An 18467-nucleotide genomic window follows, 5' to 3' on the forward strand; every position below is an offset into this window, starting at 1 on the left:
ATTTGCTCCAAGCCTTCCACGGCTCCTTGCTCCAAGCCTTCCATGGCTCCTTGCTCCAAGCCAGCGTCCACGCCTGCCACGGCCAACGAGCCAGCACCCATGCCTGAGTCTGCTCCATGCATGTCACAGCCACACCTGAGTCTGCTCCACGCCATGTCACTGCTCCACGCCATGTCACAGCCACACCTGAGTCTGCTCCACGCCATGTCACTGCTCCACGCCATGTCACAGCCACGCCTGAGTCTGCTCCACGCCATGTCACAGCCACGCCTGAGTCTGCTCCACGCCATGTCACAGCCACGCCTGAGTCTGCTTCACGCCATGTCACAGCCACACCTGAGTCTGCTCCACGCCATGTCACAGTCAAGCCTTCCACGACTCCTTGCTCCAAGCCTCCTGCGGCCCCTGTCTCGAAGCCTTCCATGGTCCTTGTCTCCAAGTTGAATGATCTGCCACTGATGTCAGTGCGTAGGGCCATGAAGACCCTACCTCACAAATTGTCAGCGCCCACGCCTGCCACGGCCAACGAGCCAGCGCCCACGCCTACCACGGCCAACGAGCTTGAAGCCTCATCCGTCCCAGTGCCAGCGTTGCCAACTTCAGCCATCCGGAGGAGGAAGAGGAGAAGAAAGGCTTCTGTTCCCAAGTCTCTTCCCGTTTACATGACCACGGAGGTCGTTTCCCAGTCTCTGCCCATGTTCACGACCACAGAGTGAATTCCCGAGTCTCTGCCCATGCTCATGACCACAGAGATTGTTCCCAAGTCTCTGCCCATGCTCACGACCACAGAGGATCATTCCCGAGTCTCTGCCCATGCTCACGACCACAGAGGTCGTTCCCGAGACTCTGCCAGTGTTCACGACCACAGAGGCCTCCCATGGCTCTGCCTTCCATGGCTTTGCCCCTCGAGCCTCCCACGGCTCTACCTTCCACAGCTTTGCCCCTTGAGCCTGCCATGGCTTCGCCTTCCTTGGCTTCGCCCCTTGAGCCTGCCATGGCTTCGCCTTCCTTGGCTTCGCCCCTCGAGCCTTCCACGGTTCTACCTTCAATGGCTTCGCCCCTTGAGCCTCTCCTGGCTCTGCCTGCCTTCGTCGAGCCTCTCCCGGCACAGATTCTTCCATGGCTCTGCCTGCTTTCCAGAGACTATTCTTCCAGCGGCTCTACCCGCTCCCCTGAAACTCCTCCTCCAGCAGCTCCGCCTGCTCGTCCAGAGACTCCTCCTCCAGCGGTTCCATCCACCTTACCAGAGACTCCTCTTACAGCGGCTCCACTGCCTGACCCTGTCCCTGTCCTGTGGCCACCTCCCAGGCCTCCTGACCCTGTCTCAGCCCTGTGGCCACCTTCCAGGCCTCCTGACCCTGTCTCAGCTCTGCAGGCACCTCCCAGGCCTTCTGACCCTGTCTCGGTCCTGCGGCTGCCTACCAGGACCCCTGACCAGTCCCCAACTTGAGGTCATCTCCTTGGTCTCCTGGCCATCTGCCTGATCTGCTCTGATCTCCTTGGTCTCCTGGCCATCTGCCTGATCTGCTCTGATCTCCTTGGTCTCCTGGCCATCTGCCTGATCTGCTCTGATCTCCTTGGTCTCCTGGCCATCCGCCTGATCTGCTCTGGTCTCCTTGGTCTCCTGGCCATCCGCCTGATCTGCTCTGGTCTCCTTGGTCCTCACTCCCACAGGCTCTGCCTCGGTCTTCCGAGCCCCCAGCTCCACCTCAGCCCTCTGAACCTCTGTCTCCAGCTTGGTCCTCCGAGCCTGCAGCATCGCCCTGGCTCTCCATCCCTCCGGCTCCACCTTGGTCTCAAGCCTCCCTGACTTTTACTTGTTCCTCTGCTCCCCTTGCACCTTGTGCCCCCTTGAACTGCCCGTTTCCCCTTTACCCCCCACACCCCATGGACAATTTGTGTTTTTTTTGTGGAGCGTCTTGAATCCGCTCCTTAGAGCCCCCCCCCCTCCCCCGTCACATTTTACCTGTTTTTGTCTTGACTTTTATGTTGAAATTCTTGTTTAGTTCCCCGTTCCTGTTTCCTGTGTTAGTTTTGTAGTCCTTTGTAGTTTTATTTCATTATTGGTTCACCCTGATTGTTTCCCCAGGTGTTCTTCATTCCCTGATTGTTTCCCCATGTTCCTTGTTTTCCCTTGTGTATTTAAGCCCTTGTGTTCCCTGTTTTCTTTGTCAGTCTTCACATGTGTTGTCATGTTCTGTGCCTGGTTCCCTGTGATTTGTTTCATTTTATTATGAGTACTTTGTTTATCTTTTACTTCATTAAAAGCTGCATTTAGATCCTCATTCCTTGCCTGCCTCATCACACACACACACACACACACACACACACACAAAGCAGTCACAGTTTGACCAGAGAAGGAGAAGAAAGAGTGGTCAATAAAATCGCTTCTCTCTTGAGTCCTCAGTAACTGAGTTGGAGCTCTCACATTGCCTTGATGGCCAATCTTGGTAAAGCAGTGTGTGTGATTCTGGATGCTGTCCATGTCAGGACCTTTATTATGACCAGCAGTAGACTCAACCACACACACACCCATCAGTTTACATCCTGTCTGCAGCTGCCAGCATTTACAAGAAGCGATTTTATGCAGTGTTATCGACCTTTAAACTTTTTCGATTTACACCCTACTCTTACCCTACTTTTTTATAGACCTTGTCTTTAGTTTGGTTGGCCACCTCTGCACTATACATTTCAGAGGTGCTGCTAAGAGTCCTTGTTTGTCAGTTCTGGGGATTGCTTATGTTTTTTATTTTATTTTTTATTTTTTATTTCTATTAAGCAAGCAGCTGATCTCTACCAAAAGCTTGTTCCACAGTCTCACTGAGCCTATCTATGAATCTTTGCCTAGTTTTGTACAAATGAGAACTACAGGACTTCAGGTACCAGTTTCATGCTCTGGAGAGAGACTAAGGACTTAAGTCTCAATAGCAAAGTCATTCATTACAGAACTTAATGAAATCTGACTGTCCATTTTACATCCAGAATGCTTTAACACTTCATCAAGCTAAGAGCTTCAGGCACAAGCTTTCAGTGCAGTTACACATGTGTAATGTTAATCTTATTGTATTAATATCCATAAACCAGTTGCCCATGGTTACAAGGAGAATAATGCAGCCTTGGAAGAAAATCGCAAAGCAAGTCACAGTACAAGCCATTTTACCTGAGTATTCACATTGTTGTATGTACATTTACACTGATGCTACATACAGAACCTGTGTTATCTACAAAAAGATAAAAAATAATATTTTAATATATGTTTATAACAATAAATGCATAATTACAGTCACTATCACTTCTTTCCTTCTTATTACTTCAATGCTTGATAAAGAATTACACTTAAGTATGTAATTTCTGCACCACTAGTTTCATCAAACTGTAATGTCATTTAATTATTGTTTTCAAACAGGTTACTCGAATACTTATCCCATCATCCATGGGTTGGACAAACATATAGTCCTGTCAGGGCTGTTTCTAGATATCAGCGGTATAAGCGTCTGCTTAGGGCTCCCGAGCCACCAGGGAGCCCTGCTAAGCAAGGTCAATTTTATTTCATTTTATATATACTAAAAGCTTTGAGTAAGACTCAGGCAGCTGTTATGGCTCAATTAGACAGCTATATGGGCCCCCTCATGGCATTTTATTTGTTTAATTGTTTATTTGTTTGTTTGTTTATTTAATAGGGACAATGCACATTAATGAACATCAGTATAAAAGTACAAGATGTAAACATGCCGGATTTTAGCAACATTGCTAATTTACATCTGTAGTCCCAAGGCAGGTGTAACAGGTGTTATATTTATTTATTAATTTCACACAAAATCTCTCTTTTTGTTATTATCATTTGTTATATTTATATAATTATTTTGTATTCTGGAAATTCTTTTAATATTGATTTCTTTTATTTGAGATGTCATGTTTCTATGGTTATATGGTACTTTTTCAGTATTGTTAAAAATGGCACGTGGCTCCTTTAAGACTTATGTTCCGGTTCTGGTTGCTCTCCTTCAGTTCGCGGTAAGCGCGACTGAAGAGAGGTTAGTTGTGCTGAAGCTCCGTCTAAAAAGTTTGATATGGGTTTTTTTTATTGTAATAAGACATGTAATTTTGTTCTTAAATTCACTTTAATCTTATTCAAACATGTATGAAGTTTGTGTGAATGATATGGAGCATGTATTTTTGGAGAGAGTTCATTAAGCATGAGTGTGCAAGCTCTGTGGCTAAAATAATGCTTTTCACGGACAGGCTGGTGTTCCAGTTGTGAGAGAAGGCCACAGATTGATTAATTTGTTTCTTTATTCATGCAGGTATGTTCTCTTTCATGCTTCTGATAATATTGTTTTGAATTTATGTAAAATGCTTTATTTTATTTAGTTTTATTTTTCTATTTTTTTATGAAATATGTTGAACACAATTGATTTTGATTTACATGAAAAGTGTAAAATGTGTTCAGTTCGCGGTAAGCGCGACTGAAGAGAGGCTGGTGTTCCAGTTGTGAGAGAAGGCCACAGATTGATTAATTTGTTTCTTTATTCATGCAGAATAAAATCTGGCCAGAGTAATTCCTGTTGCCCGGTCTTGTTCATTTATCCACACAACGCAGAGCTAACGAAGGCCGGTCACACAGGTAACAAAAAAAGAGACGTTACAAGTGCTAATACACAGATACAAATATACAATATATAAGTGACAACATACAGTTACAGAGAGATACACCATACTCAGGTAGAAAAGGGCAAACTACATTCTACAACATGCCATGTTAAAAGTGATCACAGATCTGGTTTTACTTAAACCCTTGTTTGAAATGGGTCATGGGAGATTAATTTGATATGTAAAGTGGTAAAAAGTAAAATACACAAGTAGAGAGAAGCAATATACATTGTGCAGCATGCCAAGTTAAAAGTGATCACAAATCTGGTTTGCCTTAAGCCATTGTTTGAGTTGAATCTTAAAAGTGGAATACGTAGAGCACTCCCTTGTTGCAAGTGGTAGGCTATTCCAATATTTACTTCCCTTTACTGACAGCACTGATTATCCAAATGTGGTGCGCCTATATGGCACCTCACAGTCCCCTCTAGTGATGGCCCTGGTGCCACTGTTAGCCTTCTGTTTAATAAATTCATTTAAAAGGGGTGGGGCAAGCCCATGCAAAACCTTATATATAAATGTAGGGCTTTACTGGTTGTTTAGATCAGTGTTACTATCAGAAATAATTAATAATTATTTCTTTAGTTATTAATTAATATTTAAATTACTCATTAAAACCTCATATGGGGCTCCAGTAAATGTAGTGCACTACATTTAGGAGTGGGTTTGGTTATTAGCAATAATTAATAATTATCAAAGTTAATTAAAATCAATAGAACATTGATAAGAATCAATGTTAGCTTTTTTAATCCTTTAAATCAACAATTATCAAAGATAATCATTAATTATTAACATCGATGAAACATTAATTAAAATTAACACTAGCTTATTGATCATTCAAATTCAACAATCATCAAAGATAATTATCTATTATCAAAAATCAATAGAATATTAATAAGGATTAACATTGATGGGGCACCACCCTGGAATCAGGGACTAATAACCAGATAGTAAAACAGTCTCAATATTAGATTGTTTTCTTAGGAAAATCGACATCCGAAGAATATCGATTTTTGGGGAAAAAAACAGTGAATGAAGGTTTGAATCCGAGCACTGACATCCCGTCAGCATGACACAGGCGTACACAAAACAAACCAAAACACTTCTCTTTGTAATATAAACAAAGTTTATTTATGCAGTAATATCAATTAATAATTAATACAATGCAGTCAATAAACTTCCGACTTACAACTACAAACTAAACAGTGATATGATTAGATATGGAAATAAAAATAATCCTATAACACATAAGGTGTGTGTGTGACAGTGTGTGTGTAAGGAGGGACGCGCACAAAATGGCGGACGTGACTCTCATGGAGAGTATGTCACGTGAGACTTCCGGCCAGGGAATATGACCGCGAATGGGGGCGGTGAGAAACCAGTCAATGGTGTCTACCAGTTATCGTGTGTATCTGCTTGTACGATAGCTTAGGGACAAAGCTGGGTTTTAGCATTAAGCTATCTAGGAGCCAAAAATATGTGCCAGAATGTTTGTGAGGGGTCGCATGCGTGTGTGTGTGTGTGTGTGTGTATGTGTGGTTAGTACGAGATAGAGAGAAGGGACGGCCCTAAAGCCGATTTCGCGATCATGGGAGAGAAAGCAGCTGTTAGTTCATCGCTCAGAGACGTGGTGGACGGCTCGTAAACAGTCCCGTGTTCTTTGACTCTTTAATGGATGAACTCAGTTTACCTGTCTCACCCGCGATGGCAAAATTGCACAACAGTCCAATTTGGTTGGACCACAATACAGCAAAACAAATTTGTGATAATTAATACCCTGAGTATTAATAATGAGCGGACATGGCGGTCCGTAAACTGTACAAGCAAAAACCTTGAAACACAAGAATAACACACTATAATATTCTATCTCTGCCCAGACGTAAACCTCTTACTTGATCGCATGAGGACACAGGTAGAATGTGTTTTCCTCCGTCCTTTAACTCTGACCCGGTTCCTTTAGGCTCAGGTGATGACAGGAGGCCGTTTCCTTGCTCTGTTGGCGGGCGGTATGGCTGTTGGTTCTTGGTGGGCTGGCGGAGAACTCAGAAATGTCTACTTGACTGAAGATGGAAGAGAAATCTTTAATCTCTTCACTTCTGTTGGCAAATGGATGAAGATGCGAATTGCTCGGTGGTCTCCTTTGGATCCATTAGAGTGTTCGGTTGAACACATAGTAATCTCAACTCGTCCAGCGAGATGGAGATTGTATGGCCACAGTTTCAAGTCGGACGTAACTTCCTTGTGCCACGAGGTTGCACCTGAGAGCAGCGATGAACTGCGTCTATACAGGACGTACAAAGTTGCTGGAAGCAAATCCTGGAAGCATTTCAGAGGTATTTCAACTCCTGATGATGTCATGGTTTGAGGGATGTTCTGCTGTGTGCCTCATCCAATAGGAGTTAAGAGTTCGATCCTTTAGTGAGCAAGGCTTCATGGGATTTGTAGTCTTTTTTGGACTCCCTTTGTTTGATTTTGGCGCAATTTTTATCAGTATAATTTACGACTTGGAACGTGGGGGCTTGAGTTAGGTTTTTACGACTGTGTTAGGCCTGCCTTTGTCTTCTATCTGAATACATGAGGCCCAACATAAAACAAGCATATTTGAAAATTTTATAATTCTCAAAGCTCAAAAGATTATATTTTTCCAAAATATTACAATGATGAAATGAACAATTTTTTTTTAATCAAAAACTTTTATGGCTTTCTTAAAAAGGGATTCTATTGATTTAAGTGTCATACCACCTGTAAATGATCAGCTAGTGAAGCAATACTCAATGTGTGAAAAAAATAATTGAGTGTAGAAACATCTTGACAGCATTAACTGTCAAAAATTGCATAATTTGCTTAAAATTTTGTAAATTAAATTTTACGGTGTTTGACACCTTTTTTACATGACTTCCAAAGGTTAATGTAGAGTCCAATGTGACCCCTACAAGACAGTCAAGATAAGGAGATTTGGTGCCGTCAACACATACACATCGCTTTCTACTGGAAAGATATGATTTCATCCAAAGAATAGCTTCTTCAGAAAAATTAAAGTGTGTTTATTTAGATAAAAGAACCTGGTGGTCAATGGTATCAAATGCCTTCTTTAAGTCTAAAAAGACAGCGCCAACACAGGCTTTCTTATCCAGTAAATATTTGACTTTTTCTACAAAGACACAGTTTGCTGATTCTTTGGAATGGTGGGTATGGAATCCAAATTGCATAGGATGCATAGAGGTGTAGCCTTTATTTAGATGTTTAGTCAGTAGCATTGCTACCCATTTCTCAGCAACCTTAGATATAACCGGGAGTATGCTGATTGGCCTATAATTAGCCATATTTGTTTTTCCCCAGATTAAAAAAATGGGGTAATCGTGGCCACCTTCCAAGCTGATAGGACAACTGTTTGCCTAAATGACAGATTTACCATATGTGTAATCAGGCATACTAAGGAATCTTTATGCAATTTCACAGACACAAGTTGAAAGGCATTTGTATGTGGATAGTAAGATGCATGTATGACATTTATCGAACTGATGGATAAATGTTTACGCATTAGTGAATAATTTTTATACAATATTCATCCCATAGGAAACTCACAAGCCCCCACGTGCTTGGAGAAAATACAACAGTGTCATGTTTTCACTTTGAAGGATGCAGCACATGCATTTATTTAATTAAATTTTCTTTTGAAGTTTGATATTCACATTAGGTCATATCACAATTCCTGTCTTTCGGCCCCCAAATTTAAGACCTCTTTAAATAAAAATTAATTTTGTTGTATCATTTAAGATATTTAAGACTTTTTATGACCTTAAATTTTGGAAAACTGAATTTAAGACATTTTAAGATTTTTTAAGGATCTGCTGGAACCCTGACAAAAGTCTTGCCCCTCCTACCAACAAGAAGGAATTAATTCATTTCTTAGGGATGGTTGGTAACTGTTGTAACTTTTGCACTAATTTTTCAACAGTGGTGAAAAATACTCTTAACTCTTACCAATTTAACTTATCAACGATTGAGAAAGAGGTGCTGGCATTTAAAAAAAAAAAAAGCAAAAATCTGGGTTAGAGTGAGGAACTTACAATGGAAGTAAATGGGACCAATCCGTACACATTAAAATACTCACTATTTCAAAAGTATATTTATATTATATATAAAAGCCACAATACATAAACAATATGCATGTTAACATGATTTTAGTGTTATAAAATCACTTAGTAACCTTTTCTGTGTAAAGTTATTGCCAGTTTAACAAATTCATTGTCATGTAGTTGTAATGTCAGCAAACCCTAAAACCCTAAAATGACTGTAAAAATGACAATGTAAACTACTTCAGCTCAGATAATATATGAGTTTTAAAATAAGAATTAATGTAAGTGCTTTTAAAGAATTATAAGCTTCACATTTCTGCCTTTAAATCCACCAAAAATTGGCCCCATTCACTTCCATTGTAAGTGCCTCAGTGTAACCTTGATTGTTGCTTTTTTTTTTTTTTTTAACACAAGGAGGGATGAATCTGAACTAATTTTTGAGGTAATCAATATTATGCCACAAATGCTGTCGATTGAGCTTAACTTGTATTGAACTCCGAACATTCCTTTAAATTGCAACAATTAGTTAGCTAACGTTTTGCAGTTGTGTCCTGTTTTTTCAAATGTACATATTTTCAGACATTTCTGCTATAACTATGGTGTAGACAATACTACTGTCACAACAAACATTGTGTAGCTAGCCAAGAGTAGACTCAATGCTATCTTCATTTCAGTTAGTTAGCTAGCTGATGGTAGTTGCAGCACTGGAGATGATTCAATAAACCAAATTTGTCTTGTCTGCATTATTTTCAGGTGCCATATTGAAATATTGAAATTGAAATTGAAATATTTAGGGGCATGGCAGCTGGGGATTCAGGTACACAAATTCCTTGTAAATAGCCATTTTATACAGTATGTAATCATTACAGACAGAATGGCTAATGCAAGAAGTCAGTCACATAACTAGAGTTTTCTCACTGGTCACTGCAGTTAATATTAATTTAGTCACGTAATGTTGATGTCATACTATTTTAATGCTTCTGTGAGCAGTGGGGTTAATTACTTGTAATTACTACTGTGTTTAGATTAATTAAGGTGTAAAGTTTATGGAGTCGCAGAGAACAGATATTCTTCACTTATTCACATGCTTATCAAACATGGAGAGGCACCTGCAATTTAATATGTATTTACCTGTATTTTTCAAAATAATTATAAATGTAGTCTTAAGTGTTGGCTAATTTCCATATCTTGAAGCCCTAGTTTAGATACTTGGACATTGTGCAGTATTTTGAGAGCAGTAACTTGATGAAACCTGAATTTGTTAAACCTCATTTTCTTACAGGGACTTCAATTGAGCAGGATGAGAAGATCCCAGGGACATCAGGTAACACCGCTTTATGGTTACATCATATTGGAATAGGCTGCCTTGAGTTGAAGTTGCAATAGTACCTGTTGTGCTGTGCAGTATCATGTAATAACAAATATCTACTTTGATAACTAAATACATTTTCAAATTATTATTATTTATTTATTTTATTTATTTATTTTGCGTTTTGTGTATTTTATATATTCCAATTTTAAGTTAATATATTGAAATTTGTTGAAGACTTTATTATGGTGTCATTCTTGGGTGGGCCTGGATCTGGTGGGTGCAGGAGGGCAGGGGGGCCTCCAATTAGCATTTCGCTTAGGGCCCCCATATGCTCAGAAACAGCCCTGAGTCACGTCCTGCCATTGGTTGTGTCAATTTTGCTGTGTCCAGTTGGTTGGGAAGCCCAAACATAGAGTATTGTTTTTAAAGCACCATAGAGCCGCAACCAGCACATTTTTTTCCCTTTATTTTTTATTTTTTTGGGGGGAAATCAACCTATGGCTTCCTTATAGTTGTGTCTGCATATTAAGTTGGGATAGAGGAAATTATTCGAGAAAACATTGAAAACCAATTATTTCGCGATCCTGAGAAACTTGGTGCCTGACCACAGTGCCTCAGAGTATCATCTACATCTGCTTCACTGTCTCTTTATAAGTGTGCTTTTTAGATCCCAAGACATTTAAGAAAGCAATTAGCAGCCCACATACTTCTTTCTCTCACCAAGATAACAAATGGAACCTTTTCATTTAAACAGCCCTCATGCATAGCAGTTGTGCTTCTTCAACCTAATAAGTGTTATGAAACATTTATAATTTGTAAGGTAATTGGCTGACTATTTGGCAAGTATTGCATGACAGTCACGCTTTTAATTCATGTTGTTATAATCGCATTTCAGAGATTTGTAATGCATTTGTAAATTAGTTATTGGTAATGAATGAACCCCTTTAAAAGCCCATAACAAAGGTACTGCAGCCAAAAAGGTACTGCTCCGATTTGATCAGCTCTGATTCCGATCAGGTTTTAGAAAATCACACAGAGAATGAAACATATTGATGTAAAATTTAATATATGCATTACTCTTCTTCTGTTGTTTTTAAATAAAGCTAATTTAATTACACCCTAACCCATGTGTAACACTACCCCTAAATGAAACATTTCAGCATTTTTATAATAATAATAATAATAAAAATTAAAAGTAGTTAGCATTTGCTTTATTTATGTATAGATTTTCCAATTGAGGATGTCCCTGAATGTCCCCAAATTGAGATTTTGTCAAATTTAGCTCACTTTTGGGGACAGTGTTATCCCCAGACTATGGCCACAGATTGACAGACAGACTGACAGACTGACAGCACACACACACACACACACACACACACACACACACACACACACACACACACAGCAAGATTGCAATACAAGTGCAAAACCTTAGGACATACACTACCGGTCAAAAGTTTTGAAACACTTACTCATTCTTTATTATAATTTTATTTCCGTCACAGTTTGGAATAATAGTAAATCAAAACTATGGAATAACATAAATGGAACTATGGGAATTATGTTGTGACTAAACAAAATCCAAAATAAATCAAAACTGTGTTATATTTTAGCATCTTCAAAGTAATCACCCTTTGCCTAGAATTAACAGACATGTACTCTTGACATTTTCTCAACCAACTTCTTGAGGTATCACCCTGGGATGCTTTTTAAACAGTATTGAAGGAGTTCCCATCTATGTTGGGCACTTATTGGCTGATTTTCTTTATTATTTGGTGCAAGTCATCAATTTCAAAAACTTTTTTTTAATTATTATTATTATTACATTTTAGTTTTATAATGAAATAAATTAATATGGTGGCACAATTATATTTTTGTCTACAAAACTAATTTCAAACATTTAAGCATATGCCTTCAGATCAAAAGATTTTTAAAATCATGAGAATCATTTCAGTCAAGTGTTTCAAAACTTTTGACTGGTAGTGTAATGGATTGAACCCTCTGAAAGGTGGATATTTACTTTGTTGGCAACAGGTAACACATGTATGTTTGATGTTTACCACTGCACACACATCTTTAGGTGTCAATATGAGCTTTTGTGGTTGAGTGTAGACTGAAGTGTAGACTGAAGACACTCTCTGATGTGAATGGGTACTGTATGTCTGCATGTATCTGTTTAAGAAGCCCCAGGGGATCAGTTGAGGTAAAGCAACACAAATTATTAGCATTCTCATAGGGATTTAATGCTGAAAAAAAAAAGAAAAAAAAAAAAGAAAAGAAAATCAGGATTAACTCCCCAAGTACTGACATGCTCTACTTCTGTGAACATGCTATGAAGAAACCACAGACATTACATAAATCATGTCTCCACTGGTGCTTAGACCGATAAATGCATTTACATAAATTAGCTTATTCATAATTCACCTGTCTGACACATGCTGTCATCATATTAATGGTTGTTAGGTTCAGTTATATAAAACATGGGGATCAGCTTTCACTCTGACTAATACATTCATGTTATCTGCTGTTTTCTCTCACTAGTCTATCTATCCATCCATTTCTCTGTCCCTTCATCCATCATCTCCACCCCCAACCTTGATGGAAACATTATCATCAGCATGACCGCTTTTGTGAAATCTTGCTGGTGAATCATCATGTGGCCAAATCTTAGCTGGCCTGTCATAAGTGAGCAGAAAATCATATTTCAGTGCAATCTAAAGTTCCTCCCATGCATACTTAATGAAACGCTGCAATCAGAAGGCTCTGCTTAGATATTTGATGACAGAGAATGCATACGCCCAGATCTAAGAAAAGCAATCCACTGGCAGGACTCCTTAGGAAATAAGAAATCGTATAATAAAATGAGACCTTATCCTTGTTGTTGCAATTTCAGAGGCTTATGTATAAATCTTGTCTGTTAAGAAAAAAAAAAAAAAAAAAAACGTTTTATTAGAATTAATTGATAGAAAGGATTAATCAAATTTACACAAACAAAAATGTACTTACAGTACATTACAATGAATGAACACATAGGCAGTTTAAGGTAGCTACAAGTATTATATTATTAAATCTCAATATAACTGTTCTAAACTGCTTAATTTACCTAAATTCACTTCATCATACATTAGAGCTGTGTCGGGTGGGGGTAGGTTAAGCGCAATCTGTGTTGTGTTGTAACTATCGAGTTGCATTTTGGGATATGGAGCTGCCTGAAGCGTTCATATCAGTAGGCTCACTCCCTTCGTCAATATCGAGGGTTTGAAGGTCTGTCAGCAGAAACTTTCTTCGCCTACTTAATGAAGTGGAACAGACTTCTAAATTGGCAGCAGGGATTCCCCCAAGGGAAATGCTTAGGGAAGTTAGCAAGTGTATGTTTAAAGTGAAGTGGAATGCAGCCCAAATATGTTCATGTACAGTAAAAAAAAGAACAACAGAGGCTGCTTCATAGACACACACAAATGGACACACTAAGACAGGTCGACTAATCAGCAAACTGCAGAAAGGAGGGGAAACACACTCCTTCACTGAAACCAAGGGTAGTGATATTTTTCAAGTCTGTTCTGGCCTGGCTCCACAGGGGGGCCTGTCATGAGCTTGACCCACCTTGACAACTGCACCCCACCCACCCCTTCAATTGTTTGGCCTACCTGGAGGGTCCTATGGCTCACTTTGCATCTTAGAGCTGAAGTGAGCCTGAGTCTGATGCAAAATAAGCAAAAGAATGAGGGAGAGGGTGCTTATTATCAGTTCCAAATCAATCGAATGAAGGGAAAGTGGATTCCAAATGATGCTGCCATCTCTGCAAAGGTTAAACTGAGGAAGTTGCATAGGTCTGTCCATTGCACATTATTATGATTAATTCCACTGTTTGTGTGTGAATGCACTTGGTTTTCCAACAGTGCCTCAAATTGCAACGCCACAAAATGCCTCTGTCCAGACACAGCCAGCAGCAGACCAGTGGGATGCAGCAGACATTTTTATTTTTTTTTAATTCCATGTCCATAAAATTTACGGGTGTTTTAGGTGGAAAAATACAGATTCATGGAAAAGGATAAATAAAAGATATACAGCTCTGATGTAAAGTGGCAGCACCTAATCAACAAAAACTTCATGTATCCACACCAGTAGGTGTCAGTATAAAGTTCAAGAACAATAGGACAAATAAGATCCACCTTTAATTATTCTCCTATCTACTTAATAATTATCCTCAATGTCTTTCTAGCTAATGTCTCTGTTATCGTTTGTGGTTCTCAATAGACTCAACAGACTTTTTTTTTTTTTTCATTGTAGGTTAATTTGCCAATATTTTCATTCTAGAATTTCTTTCATCAAATCAGCTTGGAGTGTATATGGATGTACTACATGTACTGCACACAAGTCTTTGGGTTTTAAGTCTCAGTGCTTTCAATTAATATTTTGTGTTTTATTATCTATTTATTTATTTACTTTTTGGAAGCATGTCGGATTGTGCAGAATTGATCTGTTTACTTGCATAACCCACTGTTCCAAGGTGAACTTGAGGGCTACTCTGAATGTGTTGGTGTATGCAAACATGTTTCAAGGAAGCTTTTGGAGTGTCTCTGTTTGGTAGTCCAATGTCTTATGCCATAAATGGTGCATTTGTACAATGCAGTGTCAGGTTAAGAGTAGTTTGAAACTATGAAAAATGTGTCTCAAGACCTCTGCATTCTGTTGTGCTCCATCCCACTGTCTTTGAATGCAAGAATGCATCCTGTGTAAAAGGCTTCTTTCTTATTATGTGCTTCCTGCTCTCAGTAAGTGAGGTTTGGCAAGATGCGTTGCCTATACAGCTATGCCCTGACTGCCTGGTAAATGTGGTACTTCAAGCTTCAGTTGCCTGATAAAGAGAACTTTCATCTATATCTAGAATTCTAAGTGTCTATCACCAGTACGAAGGATTAATGTCTTTTCTTCACATTGCATTCAGACTTTATTGAGCAGTTAAACTGCCCTTTTGAACTTACCTTCGGTGTGAGCAATCTGATTAGTGTGGAGAAAGAGCTATTCTACAGAGCTGGCCCTTCAAAAAGAGCATTGGTTCATGTTATTTAATCACACTGGCTACATTATTCAGCACCAGACTGACCAGTGAGAGCAGAGGAAAGGGAGAATGCAGTTTGTGACATCAGCAGGGGACATTAAGGCATGGATATTTGGCAAGCAAAGATCAGCTCCCATAAAGCGGGGGAAATTAACTGAAAATATAATGTCTGCTCCAGACCAGTGTTGGGGAACATTACTTTTAAAAGCAGTTTACATTATTTTGTTGCGCATACTAAAAGTATCTAACTGTGTTGCATCATTACATTTTATAAAAATAAAAAAAAATCAATCAATAACGCAATACTTTTCATTACATTCGAGTTAAAAAATGCAGGAGTTTTTTTCTCTTTCTCTTCCAAAGCACTAGTTATGCTTGGCTTGCAGGTGTTTTATTTTAATTGCATGCAACAACAAACATCCCAGCAAACCAAATTACGTGGCCATTACATAACTGCAACAGTATTTGATGACCAAACTTTCGTCATGGCAACATAACTGATTACGTTGTGACAACCGGAAAAGTGAAATTCTTGGATTCGTAGCCACAGTGTAATTTTGGAACTGTGCCAGTCCGTCATGACGACATTGTGGCAACATCGAGGATCAATAGTTGTTTGTAGGTAACCAGTTGGTAATTTGTGCTTTTAATGATTATTCTGTGTGTGGACATGAGGTATTCTAACCTAATTTATGCCCTCATTTGCCCAACATTAATTTAAAGGCTATTTAAACAGTTGTGTGTGTGAATAACAAATGCAGACTCAAAATAAATGTACTTCATTTATTTTGACAGAGAACAGAGAAATAATGCAACAGTGAAAGAAATTGAGATCTATTGCCACAGAACTGCAGCGAAATAACAAGCCTAAATGACTTTTGTACTTAGACCATCTTAACAACTAATGCCTTGAATTACATTTGTTAATTTAATTTAAAGCCATTTTCAGGATATATCAAAATGGTTAATGACTTCATTACAATATAAACTACAGAAGATCTACATTTTTTTTTTCAATAAATAATTATATTAAATTATAGCAAAAATTTAAAATTAATCAGTTAGCAAAAAATTTAATTAACAATTAAAAATGAATATATATATATATAGAGAGAGAGAGAGAGAGAGAGAGAGAGAGAGAGAGAGAGAGAGAGAGAGATAAATAGATGATAGCTGCTGTCTTCTCCAGTTTGGGTTTGGTCTGGTTGCCATGGCAACTCCACTGCTAACAATGCTATATAATGGTAAAAAAGAAACAGGTTTTATATATTTAGCATCTTTCCAAAGGTCAATGAACCTTTAACACAATATTTCAGTACATTTTTAATAAAAGTTTGTTATTTGTTGTGAAGTAATGTGTTTTACCTCAGAAAAACGAACTCTCCTGTCAGACGAGGCAGAAGTAAAAATGTGCCTCAGAAATATCTGCGTTGTCCTGTTTATCTGCTGTCAGATGAGATTATGTCAGGCTTTATGTAAATATAGAAATATTCTAGTGTTATTTTCAAAACTTAGGACAATTTTATATTTTGTTGTGAAATTAAAATTGTCTTACCTCTGGAAAACAAACGGTCCTGTCTAGGCCTGCATTAAGGCACAGGCTTACCGGGGCTTAAGCCCCGGAGCTGCCAGGGGGCCTGCATGACACGAAAAAAAAATTATATTTAGTTTTACTTTTTTAGTTTTTATGATTCGCTCCGAGTTGCACTGTGCAGGAGCAGCCTGTGTTAATTAGAAAGAGTAGAGGAGGTTGGCGCCTTGGCGGATATCTTAATAAGGCAGCGACCACCAGATAGGCCTATGTGCAAGATGTTCAAAATGTAAATATAGAATAAATGCTTTTGATTGGGAAATTCATGTGTCTTTTCATTGCCCAATGATAACTTGCGTGGAACTTATATTTTATTCGCTTCACCTTCGAGTTTGAGTTGCCATTTCTGGAAAAGGATACACTAGAGGAATCATCTTCGACATATAAAAATGTCATCCATTATAAAACAATTTGAGAGTGGGGCTCAAAAAAGAAAAAAACATAAAAGACAAACAGCAGAGAAAACATACTCGGTAAAATCCCCAAACTGTCAGGTTATTTTACCAAAGCTGATGATATAGTGGAAAAGCAAGTGGACCGGGGAGCAGATTAAAACATGTCGTCATTCTACCCGCCAATTTTAGGTTAGTTTGGTAATTAACTTGATATATGTGATAAACGTACATTGCTATTTTATTGTTTTCACAAGCTCTTTGTTTATAACAGTGTGATTAGGGCAAGCCTTAAATTATCTTAACAGGTTAATGTTATATCTAACAGCTAATGTGTAGATTTGTTGCTTGCTTATCCCGACCAGATCATCTTAAAGATGAAGCTACACAACCATTAACTGCTGCTGGGGATAATGAGACTGAAGGAGGTAAAAACTTGGTCAAGGTTGATGCTAATAATAATGAATTTGGACCGCCCTCTGCAGTGCAACCCGAGACTAGCGGCCTTTCACCGGCTTCACCACCGGCCGTCTCTACCATAGATCACACAGCATACACAGGCACTGATCCTGGAACTTGAGGTGAGATCAACGAGAAGGTTCGGCAGTATTGGGTTGATAAAGGCCCACAATTTTATCAAAATCTGACAGCTGATTTCTCTGCATCAGAACAGCAATATAAAAATCAAAAGAGAATATTTTCAAAAAGCTTGTTTAATCATAGACTAGTAAATGGCAAAAACATGCAACGAGATTGGCTCCTTTATTCCCCATCAAAGGGAGCCGTGTATTGTTTTGTGTGCCAGCTTATTTGGTGGAATAGACAAGAATGTCCATTCAAAATTTGGGAGTGCTGATGGCTTTAATGATTGGAAGCATGCAAATAACTGGATTGTAGAGCATGAGGGCTCAGAGTCACACCGCCAGTGCATGCTTGTATGGATCACAAGAACTATGGAGAAGGGTAAGTTTGACCATGAACTTAGACAACAGCACAAAACAGAGTGCAAGTATTGGTCAGAGGTCCTTAAAAGAGTAGTTGCAGTTATTACATTTATATTTGAGTGAGGATTTGCTTTCAGAGGAGACACACAATCATTTGGATCCCCCCATAATGGAAATTTCCTGGGCGCCTTGAGCTAATCAGTCAGTTCGATCCATTTCTTAGAGAACATATTGTACGATTTGGTAACACGGGCAAGGGGACTCCTTCATATCTTTCATCAACTGTATGTGAAGAGTTTATACATTTGATGGGTGAAAATGTGCTCTCTGTAATCGTGAGTAAAATCAGGATGGCAAAATTTTATTCAATAATCGTTCACTCCAGTCCAGACATTTCACATTCAGACCAGCTTAATTTTTCTGTGTGCTATGTATCAGAA

The 18467-nt window shown here is 38.9% G+C and overlaps 1 protein-coding gene across 1 annotated transcript in view; it reads left to right on the plus strand.

The window, feature by feature from the left end:
- Window positions 1-3786: 3786 nt before the first annotated feature.
- LOC127444913 (neuroligin-4, X-linked-like) overlaps window positions 3787-18467 on the plus strand; it is a 622028-nt gene continuing 607347 nt past the window's right edge. Inside the window, exons 1-3 of the mRNA XM_051704571.1 lie at window positions 3787-4624; window positions 6608-6980; window positions 10009-10050. Coding sequence (XP_051560531.1) covers window positions 6617-6980; window positions 10009-10050 — 406 coding nt within the window. The 5' untranslated portion in view covers window positions 3787-4624; window positions 6608-6616. The remainder of the gene's footprint in view (window positions 4625-6607; window positions 6981-10008; window positions 10051-18467) is intronic.

This window comes from Myxocyprinus asiaticus, chromosome 8 (assembly GCF_019703515.2).
Source record: "Myxocyprinus asiaticus isolate MX2 ecotype Aquarium Trade chromosome 8, UBuf_Myxa_2, whole genome shotgun sequence".
NCBI lineage: Eukaryota > Metazoa > Chordata > Actinopteri > Cypriniformes > Catostomidae > Myxocyprinus > Myxocyprinus asiaticus.